The sequence below is a fragment of the Centruroides sculpturatus genome, unplaced genomic scaffold (genome assembly GCF_000671375.1).
Source record: "Centruroides sculpturatus isolate CEXI.00-Female unplaced genomic scaffold, Cexi_2.0 scaffold105, whole genome shotgun sequence".
Taxonomy (NCBI): Eukaryota; Metazoa; Arthropoda; class Arachnida; order Scorpiones; family Buthidae; genus Centruroides; species Centruroides sculpturatus.
This window is the reverse complement of record NW_019384622.1, coordinates 780,835-792,929: the sequence shown is the minus strand read 5'-3', so window position 1 is coordinate 792,929 and position 12,095 is coordinate 780,835. Positions and strand designations below refer to the sequence as shown.

The 12,095-nt window shown below is 29.7% G+C and overlaps 1 protein-coding gene across 1 annotated transcript in view; it reads left to right on the top strand.

Annotated features, from left to right (window-relative positions):
• LOC111625520 overlaps positions 1-2,979 on the top strand; it is a 22,650-nt gene extending 19,671 nt beyond the window's left edge. Inside the window, exons 3-4 of the mRNA XM_023368680.1 lie at positions 1,540-1,741; positions 2,705-2,979. Coding sequence (XP_023224448.1) covers positions 1,540-1,741; positions 2,705-2,901 — 399 coding nt within the window. The 3' untranslated portion in view covers positions 2,902-2,979. The remainder of the gene's footprint in view (positions 1-1,539; positions 1,742-2,704) is intronic.
• Positions 2,980-12,095: the final 9,116 nt, after the last annotated feature.

The following is a 12,095-nucleotide window of genomic DNA, read 5'->3' as shown; positions in this document are numbered from 1 at the left end:
TTTTTTTTTATTCTTCCATTATAAAAGTAGTTTTCGTCTGATAAAGTAAGTGAATTTTATAAATTATTTTACAATATTTTAATCAACAATGAATAAATGTTGCTTCAACCAATAAAATATAATGTTAAAACGTGTTGATCTTTATCTAAATAATTTTCATGCGTTTCAAGGATGATTTACATATTATATGTAGAAAATATGTAAATCGATCGGTAGAAATTTCCTTTCAAACTCGTGATATTTCTCAGGCCAAACGTTAAAGTGAATACATACAATGCAGTTTTCTATCCACATGCTAATTCTCAAAGGATATATATATTTAAATTTTCTATGTGATCATTTAATCTAGAAAATTTTATTTCAATAATTTATTTTGATTTCTAAGTTTACAATAGATTAATAAATATGAAATTTTCTCCATCTTTTTATGAGATAATCATTATTCAAATATCTTGGTATCTTAATACGTTATAATCTTANAAAAATGTAATATTTGAAAATAACATTTTGTCAAAGAAAAATTAACTGGGTCCCAGTGCACTGCACCACCTGTCTCTGCTGGATCTGTCAGATTATCCATCTGTACATGTATTACTCATGTAACTTTTCTATTTATTACAAGCTGAATTAATTACATTATAATTTAATTATATGTAAAAAGTAATTATAAATTTTTTTGTGTGAAAATATAATGTGTGTTTTGTACCGGTACTGATTATAACAGTGAATTTGTCCAAATATTCAGATAGCTTGATTTTTTTTCTGGATTTTTGTCTAAAGAATTTTGATACTTTGCATTTTAATTATTAGTATAAATTCATTAAAACTTACTTTATTTGTATTTTAAATTAACTAAAAAAATGAAAATATTTTAATAAATTTTGTTATGAATATTAAAAATAGTTTTGTTAAATATTAAATATAATAAGTTAACATAATGGAAATGGTATAATAAAGCCTAAGTATTCAGAATATTGATTATTTTAAATGTTTAGAACACATTATAATTAAATATTTGGATTGCAATAATAGTTAACTAAAAACAAAAATATTACTAGGTTATATTAAATTTAAGTCTAAAAGAATTTAAAAGTAAATGAGAACAATTTTAAATTTGAGCCCTTTGTGTAATAAATTTAAATTAATATTTTTTTATAAGAGCTAATTGTGAATAACTTTTTTGAAGCATTGTTTAGTAAATTTTTAAAAATAGGCTTGTCTAGAGAATTCTTAAGTGTGTTTCTTTTGTATAATTTTGTTTATAAAACATATATGTTTAAAATTTGATAGAAAATTTAATTATTAAATAAGATTAGAAAATTTTTATCTTTAAATTTTTTTTATAATATCAAATTTTTTTTAATCTACTTAATACATAAACTTGGTTTTTATTTTGACTTGAATATTAAATGTGTTAAATGGTTAATATTTTCATATTAATCTGATGATAAACATTTAAAAAAATTTTTAGATATGAATGTTTTTGAAAGCTAGCTATACAGAATTTAAATAATTTTAAATGGTTTCAAAATTTTTTAGATATACATTCAGAGAACCAGTGGATGTGATCACATGCATTGCACAAGATGTAAAACTGATTTTTGCTATCGCTGTGGAGACAAATTTCGAAGACTGAAATTCTTTGGAGATCACTACAGCAAACTAAGTATTTTTGGCTGCAAGTATCGTTATAAATCAGATAAACCCATTCAAAGAAAAGTAATAAGAGGTACTATATTTGGTACGTATACAAATTTCCAGTTACAATATAAACTTATGCCTAAAGAAAAACCAATTTTTAAATCAGACCTAAATTTTCCTAAAAAAAATAACTTATTTTATTTTCACTTTAATTTCTTAGAAATGTTAACAAATACTTTTTAAAATATAAAAATACCATATTCTTACAGCATTAAATTTTTCATTTTCCTGTCAAATTTAGATATTATTCTAACTTATGAATTGAAAATAGATGAACTTTTTTTTATTGAAACCAAAGAGATGAGTTGCTATGATGATAATTGACTGTAGAACATATACATCACTCAATTCAATGCTAAGTTTTGCAATAGTGTTACAGATCTAATCCAATTTAAATAAAATTATACTTGAAACTTTATTTCATAATATATTTAATGGTGTTTCAAGATTTTGCAATATTTCTATTGATTTTGATTAACTCTGTACAAAGATTTGATTACTAATTATTCTATTCTATGTGGCTAATCATACAAAAAAAAATTATTTTTGCATGCATGAAAACTGAATTATCTATCTGATGGTGGTGATAGTTTGTACAACAGTAGTAATTGACTAAAAAGCTTTTTACCTATGTCAGTTTATCTTAACTTCAATTTAATATCCTATGTAATATAAATACATTTTTTTTTCTTTTTAATGAAAAACTCATTGTTTATATAAACAATAATTCTTCTAAAAATATTGCATTCACCGATTTAGGTCAGAGTGAATTCTTTGGTTAACATTTGCTGATAAAAATTGAACTTAAGACATTAATTTTATTAGTTAAGCTTTTATATAATGTTCTAATAAAATTATGCATAATAAATTTAAAATATATGCACTAATTTATATTTTTAAAATAAATTGTTAAATTCTATTTAATATTTAATTATAAATTTTTATTGCATTAAATGAAACCAATAATTAAAACATTAAGTTTATTTTTAATTTTGTTATACAGGTAGCAAAATTATGGTTGCTCCAATGCTAGGTACATTGGCTCTTTGTGCTGGTGCTGTTGCAGTTGGCCTTGGGATTTTTATTCTGCCATTATATGGAGGCTTGAGATTATATCGTCGTTATGAAAATCACAAACAAGCCAAGAATGCTAGACGTCTGCCTCTTGTCTTTAGAAGTGGCTGTAAATGTGACCTATAGTGAATAACTTAAATCATAAATCTTCCATTACAAAACCCTTTTTTTCTTTTAATTAGAATAAATTAAAGGAATTTTTTTAATAAANCCACCTTGTCCACTGTAAAACACTCTTTTCTCAGCTATCAGAACCATCGAAGTTCCACTTTTTTTCATCACCGAAGAGTGTACTTAACCATTTATCTTTCCACTGAATCTAACTTTTGGCCCTTATCAATCTTGCTTTAAGATGTTCAGGTTTGGGAGGTGATTTTTACACATCCTTGTTAGTTTAATATAAGGACTTTTACGTATTATTCTGTACACTCTATTTTTAGAAATATCTAAGACAAGTTTTAAGTGTGTGTAACTAAGTGATAAATTTTGTCTAGATACTAGTCTAATAATACTCGTACATCTTTCATCTGTGGGTGATACCTTACGTCGACTTGAACGTGTTGCAGATATAAAATTTTCTTGCCAAAACATTATATATTCCTGAAGCTGAACAACTTACTTTGCTTGAAATTTCAGTAATTGAATGTCCACTTGCTTTCAATCTCTAAATCTCAGTCACTTATGCCAATAAATTAAATTTTAAAATTTTTGTTCTTTGTACTTTTAATTTATATATAATACAAGGTGATTCAAAAAAGTCTCTATACAAAACGGGCTACCTGAATACATATGTGCATGTGCATATGTGCTTGTAACATCATGTATTGAAATGCTTTCTTCATGAGTTGGGAGGAATGCATTCATATAAATGATACTCACATATATCATATATTCTGTGACCTTATAAATAACTGCATAAGGTAAACCTTTTGCCTATATATAGAGACTTTTGAATTACACTATAGATTTCATCATAAGGTTAATTAATTCAGAAATTTAAATAAACTCTTGGTATTTTATAATTTAAGACTTCGAAATGTATGTAGGAAAATATTTTCTTTTACAGTGTAAAAATTCATAATCAAATTACATTATGTAAATTTGCTTGTGACACGATTGATATTTTAAAACTGATTTCAGTGTTCCTAAAAATATGCTTTTCTTGTGAAATGTGTTTTATGTAACTAAATTTCCTTCCAATAATTCCTGCCATTTCAATATTATACTATGAATTAGTGTTAATAATTACGGTTATATTTATAAACAATAAAAGTTTCTGAAAATTTAGCCTTATGTAAAGAAATTTGTAATTGCCAACAGAAATTTCATCAAGTATATTGTAATGTACAATTAGGTTTACAATTACTTCCAAGCTCATTTGGAATGAATGTCAGAAAATGATTTTACTAAAATGATTATAGATTATTGGTAGTTATCCATTTTTACAGAATTTTATGGTTATCTCAATGAATTACTTATTTTAACAATGATTTATCTAATTATGATTGGATATGTACTGAGAATTTTTATATATTCTATAAAATTTTTTCATTTTAAATACCATACTTGTGTATTGCTTTTATTATAATTGTAATTTGATGTATTCTATTGATACTTTTGAATATAAAGAATTATAAAATAATTTAATTGCTAAAAATTTTAATTTTCTATAAATATCCTTTAAATATGATTTTAAAAATTGAAAAAAATTTTTATTTCAGACAAGAAAATATCATTCCCTACCTTTTTAATAAAATGTAAGAAAGGAATAATAGATGTAAATTTATACTTTTGCATTTAATTCTAACAAAGCATTTATGTAACTAAAAAAACAGCATTGTTCAAAGTATTCTTTTTAAAAGAAACTGTTTGTCTGATAGTAGTATTTTTTGGCCAGAAAATAGATATTGCAACTGTTTCAATTTTTTTAACTGTATTAAATATTGTAAAACCGTGTTATTCATTCAGACTGCACAACGATTTTCAATCTGGTACAGTGATGCACATTCACAACATTCAATATGTATAAATTGCAATATGTGCCACATTTCAATAAAATTAGAATGTTGTATATGAAATCTGGAATGAGTTGTGATTAATTTTAGAACTATTGGACAATCTCTGATTGATTTTTCAGTATGAATTACAAACTGGAATATTTACTTAGCTTATACCACTGTTTTTCCTTGAATCATATGTATTTTTCTCCTTATTTTAAGTTAGACAAACATTGAATTTAACACAATAGTTGATCTCCTGAACAGTTAATTTACAAAGTTATGTAAAATTATCACACAACTGATATCATCTAATTAGAGTAATTTTGTTTTATAATTTAAAAACATGCCTGTTTTTCCTGTTATTAAATTTAAAGGCTTTTAATACTTGAATAAGGTCTGTCCCAAAAGTTTAGGTAAAATGATTGGGCTGCAATTTGAAAAAACTTGTAGACCTATAAATTTGCACTGTCGGCCACTTGTCTGACCTTCCATAATCTAGAGAATGGGGTTAGATAGATGAAAGATGAGATCAGATATGGAAACCTTAAGGGCAGGAGGCCTCGATTAACTAATAATAACGTCCTACGCAAACTGTAAGTCATGTTATTTTAACTCAAATTTTCCCCTGAAAGGTGTTAGCTAGATGACCGGCACGACTCTATTGTTAAAGGAAAAGTATGATGTACAGGGGCAAGACACTACTAATTTGAAGTGGAGAGCATATATTTTAAATTAAATATGATTAAAACTTGCAGCCCGGCATTGTGACATCGTCACAATGAAATAATTGTTTGTTTTTCTTGAATAACTTTTTAAAAGATAAATTTAACAATTTAATAGTTAAGATTCTTACAAAATTAGAAATTTTGCTAAACAATTTTGTCCCAGAAGTTTAGGTAATTTTCAAAAATGACATCAAAAAAATTTTAAAGGCTAATTGTTCTTCATTTATTTTTAATAACATCTTACGATTTGGCATTGAATTCACAAGAATTGAATTTGTAACAATTTGGTTTCAAGTTTACCATGAATCCTCAATTACACATTTAAGATCAGTAACATTGAAAAACTGACGATCACCTGCATACTGGATCTTTAGAACATCCCCATAAGTTTTCTATTGTGTTTAGGTCAGTACTATTGTGTAGGCCATTTCATAAGTCATATTTTCATTCTGAAGCCATTATTTTGGGTTGAATTCGAACAATGAATGGGAGCGTTGTCTGTTGAAATGCTCAATTTGGACCACCTATATAGGAAGATGATGATGATGATCTAAGGTGTCTTGATAATGTTCTGAAGTCCGACATAAATAAATGCTAGACTGGAATTCCATTGAATACAATCCTCATACTATTAGTNACTAATTTGAGGTGGAGAGCATATATTTTAAATTAAATATGATTAAAACTTGCAGCCCGGCATTGTGACATCGTCACAATGAAATAATTGTTTGTTTTTCTTGAATAACTTTTTAAAAGATAAATTTAACAATTTAATAGTTAAGATTCTTACAAAATTAGAAATTTTGCTAAACAATTTTGTCCCAGAAGTTTAGGTAATTTTCAAAAATGACATCAAAAAAATTTTAAAGGCTAATTGTTCTTCATTTATTTTTAATAACATCTTACGATTTGGCATTGAATTCACAAGAATTGAATTTGTAACAATTTGGTTTCAAGTTTACCATGAATCCTCAATTACACATTTAAGATCAGTAACATTGAAAAACTGACGATCACCTGCATACTGGATCTTTAGAACATCCCCATAAGTTTTCTATTGTGTTTAGGTCAGTACTATTGTGTAGGCCATTTCATAAGTCATATTTTCATTCTGAAGCCATTATTTTGGGTTGAATTCGAACAATGAATGGGAGCGTTGTCTGTTGAAATGCTCAATTTGGACCACCTATATAGGAAGATGATGATGATGATCTAAGGTGTCTTGATAATGTTCTGAAGTCCGACATAAATAAATGCTAGACTGGAATTCCATTGAATACAATCCTCATACTATTAGTCACCACCTTGTCCACTGTAAAACACTCTTTTCTCAGCTATCAGAACCATCGAAGTTCCACTTTTTTTCATCACCGAAGAGTGTACTTAATCATTTATCTTTCCACTGAATCTAACTTTTGGCCCTTATCAATCTTGCTTTAAGATGTTCAGGTTTGGGAGGTTATTTATACACATCCTTGTTAGTTTAATATAAGGATTTTTACGTATTATTCTGTGTACACTATTTTTAGAAATATCTAAGACAAGTTTTAAGTGTGTGTAACTAAGTGATAAATTTTGTCTAGATACCAGTCTAATAATACTCGTACATCTTTCATCTGTGGGTGATGATACCTTACATCGACTTGAACGTGTTGCAGGTATAAAATTTTCTTGCCAAAACTTTATATATTCCTGAAGCTGAACAACTTACTTTGCTTGAAATTTCAGTAATTGAATGTCCACTTGCTTTCAATCTCTAAATCTCAGTCACTTCTTCAGAAGAGAATTGATTTTATTTGGTGATGTGGATTTTTGTTATTTTTTTCTTTAATTTAAAAAAAATAATACCATTTACAAAAAACGAGATTTTAAGTCATAACTGATGTTATTCATTATGAATTTGTGTAGTAATTTGCTCAGAAACAAATATTTACTACCTAAAATTTTGGGACAGCAAAATCTAACAAAATTTCTATTATTCTAAGCAATTAAATTTAAAACTTTGATTAGTTATTAATCATTTAAATGGCATTTAGTATGATGCATTGTGATTTCATTTATATTTTATTAAATCGATTGAAAGTTCACTATTTAAAAGTTTTTTATAAAAAGTCCGTTTTACCTAAACTTTTGGAACAGACTATATCATCCAATTGTCATCCTAAAGACAGGCATTGGGAATAGGTTTGTGCATAAAATTACTTTTGTAGATAAATGTAATAAGCAAACATAGGTTTAAGTATTACCCTTATTTATTCATACAATTTTCCAACAGTTATTCACATTTTTTGATTATTTAACCAAAAGTTCAAATACGCTGAAAAGTATACCTTTTCATACAGTAAGTCTTAAACGAACACCGTTTTGTCTTAATGTAAATTATCATAAGACAGATAGACAAATATGTTATAAACACGCGAACTTATTCATTTGATGTAGGATAAGTCTTTGTCCTAATTAACAACAAGCAGGAAATTAAAGTTTTTTGCTTTAAAAATATCAATATATAAACAAATATATTCAATACAGGAAAAGTTTTTGCATGTTTTATTATAACACATTTATAGTTATAACACACTGGAATATACACACATTTTTTTGTAGTCTGGTCCCGTCCCCAACGTCCGATCGTTATGAACCCATAATGGGCATGAAAAAAGGCCCTCTTTGTGCCCACAGTGTGAAATGAGTAATCTTTTTGGTTTTTTTTTCTTTAATTATAACGTTATTAAAGTTGATTTTTTAACATGTCTTTTTTGATATTAGTGGAAATTCTGGTTTCATCGACTATTTGTAGTCTTATTCATTTACCGGCTTAATGTTATCAGGATAAGAAAGTGATTAGAATTTATTTAGACCTATGGAATATAGGTAAAGTATGGCTTTGGCCTACCTAGACTGATTTCATAGGATTCGATTTACAGGATGCAAAGTTCTCGTCCCGAATAATAGGAGCGTTCAATTTAAAATTTAAATCTTTGAATTTATGGAAGAAAGATTGATAGCACTTGTAGGCCTATTTATGAATTTGCATATCTTTTTACATATTTATAAAAATGTCTTTGGTCTAGTGTGGATGGAAATAGATTTATTGTATGAAATCGATAAATTCCCCTCTCTCATAAATCAAATATAATATGCTTCTATGCAGCACAGAAGTTTGATCTGCAAGAAAAAATCTGATTACAAGGTCGTTCGTAGGAGCAAAAAAGAAAAAAATATATCGCCGCTCTTAGTTTTAACCACTGCATAGCATTTTTTTTTTCATAATTGTTTACTTTTATATTTACATAATTTAACTTTTCTGAGTACTATTAATATTAGTAATCAAAATTTTACATATGATAAAACGGCGGCGGCTTTTCCTGGGTTTTTCACCCAGGTGCGGAGCCGCTAGGGTTTCTCTAACGGGATTCCGGCTGTTTTTTAACCCGGAAAATATCCCGGGATATTCGTTTCATCCGGGAAATCCCGCAAATTTCTTAAAGTTCACTTTTTTCTTATTTTGTGTTAATGTTGAGGAAATTTTGCAAATAAAAGTATAATTAACTCATAAACTGTCGGAATACATTTTCTATTTATTAATTTTAAACCTGGTTTATTAGTTTTTTTAAATTTTTGCTTGTGATGGCACGTCACAGATAGGCTACATAATGATTATTGACAATTTGTGGTAAGACTGAAAATTCTTTACTTGTCAGAAACTGTAATATGTTGAATAATTGCTCCGATACTGTTTTAATTTTTAACCGTGCCCGGTAGCTTCAATAATTACATTATGCCAGATTGTGCAAATTGGGCAAGGATACAAACGAGTATGAAGTTTTTCTTCATAAACCTGATTATTTAAAGACAAACGAACTGCAGAATTATTGGGCTATAAGCTTGATGTTTCTATTAAAGTAGACAAATCAAGAATACTATAGAGCAGTGATTCTCAAACTTTTTCGATCCACTGCCCCCTTTGTTCCATAAAGTTATACCCAACGCCCCCTAACCCATTTTCTCTTGTGTGAGAAAAGGATTGGAAATATTCTTAGGAAAACTTTTCTATGAATCTCACACTTTGTGCCCTTACTGTACATTGTTCTCATCATCTGGAAACCATTAAACGCAATGTTTCCTCTTATCAGCCCCAATTTTGCCTTTGGTCACCGTTCAATACCCTGCCTCTATCATAGATCTATTCATCGCGCCAGAAGGGGGCGTTATTGCTTACTTTGAGAAACGCTGAGCTAAAATAAAAGTCAATGTGTTAGAAATATTCAAGTTGTGACCTTCAATAAAAAATAAAATATATATAAAATGTCAACATTTTATGTATATTCTGTCGAATTTTTATATATAGAATTTGTCTGCCGTCGCCCCTCTATATTTCCTTAACGCCCCCTGAAAGCCTCCAGCGCCCACAAGGGGGCGTTATCGCCCACTTTGAGAAACGCTGCTATAGAGCAAAAGTACTGCAACGCATATCGAAAACGAACTAGAAATCTTTCAGGCTACGGGTGAAAAAACAACACCCATCTTTATTTAAATGCATTAATTAAAAACGATTCTACCCGCATTAATTGAATGGGAAAGGGCATTCTCGGTAGCGCGACTTTTCATTACTAAAATAAGAACCAGATTGAGTAATCGGAGTATTGACCGTCTTTGCTTTTTAAAATCTTACAAAATATTGTAAATTTTTTATTGTTTTATTTAAAAAAACGAAAATCACCTTCTAAGTTAGAAGTTTGATCTAAGTTCACTTTTTTCTTTAAATTCAAAGTTTGTTTATAAATACAATAGAGCGTCGTTTATCCGAAACGTCGCTCTACTGTATCCGAAAGAATTCCAGTCGGCCTAAAGTATAATTTTTATTTGTTTTTATATTTTTAAATGTATTTATTTCGTTTTTAAAACATAAAGAAATCATTTTTAACGATACAATAGCCACGATTATTATTTTAAAAAGTTTACGTTAGGCTTAACATCGACGAAAATTTAACGCGACACGCAACGGAGAAAAATTTCAACACGGGATAGGTTAATACATTTTTTCGTACATAATCGGTTATCCGAAAAATAAGTTATCCGAACAACCCCAGTCCCCAATTGATTCGGATAAACGACGCTCTACTGTATTTAACTTTCAGTAATTGCCTATTTCAACTTTTCTTTGTAAGCCTGCCTTGGTACAGACGTCTGTAGTACTGGGAAAGAAGAGACTATTTTAGGAATTGTTTTTCAACCAGACTTTTTCACAGAAAGTCTGGTTGGAAAGGGGGAAGAGTACTGTGAGAAGCACTGAAGCTTATGCAACTGGTTACTGGGTTTTTTTTAACTTTCCCGGCAAAAGAATATTAAATTGTGTGTGGCGCCATCTGTTAATAATATATTTTAAAATCTTTTCATATTATAAAATGGCAAAGCTTAATTTTGGTGATAGGGATGTGTTTTATAAAAAAACCGTAAATGCTAATGAATGAAATGTTAAGTCCGACTTCATTCGAAATATTACACGCGACCCTTCCATATCCTTAACCACCAAAATTTAATAACGTCAATCCTCTAATACACAAACTACCCTGCAAAATTTCAAAAATTTTCGACAACAGCTACGTGGTAAGCTTCAAAATGTGACAGAACAAAACAGAATTATTTTTTAAATTTTAACCGTAAGACTCAACTGTAAAGAAAGTGCCATTACACAGACTACAACTACGGAAAGTTTTAGATGAAGCAATGTCACCATGATGATAAATCGGAAAAACAAACGTCTGAGGTCGAAAAAACTCCAACCCTCCGAAAAATTCCAGTTATTTTTCGATTCGTCCGAATTCGTTCGCAGATTCCTCACAGCGGTAGGATGGCACCTTAACCACTCGACCATCCGGCCGGCTCTGTGTACACTAAAAGGGCTTTTTTCCATATGGATTCGGCTAGGTATTAATTAAGGAACGGAGCTCGACATTTTGAATTCATACTATTGATAAAAATTCCCGATCTAATCCAAACCCGAAACTTTCTACAAAGCTCTAGGATAATTACTTCCTCGGCCATTCAGCGAAACAAACTGAAGATAGTTAAATAGCCAGGAAGATATCAGTTTTCCATTCTGGAGAATCCCGTTTCGAGTTCGGATCAGCTAGAGATTTTCATCCAGATTTATTAGCTATATCTCTCACTACTCGGCTGCTTCCGACGGCCGGATGGCCGAGCGGTTAAGGTGGCAGTTTGCCACTCTGGGGGACCCGGGTTTGAATTCGAACGGATCGTTAAATCCCCAGAAATTTTTCGGGGTGTGGTTCTTTCGAATATGTCGGGCCCCGTTCCTCATCACTCGGCCACCCCATTCTGGGCCTGGCCGAACCCATAATGGGCTTGCGAAAAGTTTGTTTGTTAAGTTATGGCAACGCAACACTTGGCGATCTGCCTAGGGGGATGCCTTCAGGGAGGTCTTTTTAAAGGAACTGGCCCCTATTTAGGCGTTACAGATGTGGAGAAAACCCGGAAGACTCCACGTGGCCAGCGCGTCCGAGCAAGGCGCGAACCCACGACCGAACTCCCAGTGTTCAGGGTACGAAGACCGCTCGGCCACTAGTGGGCTTTG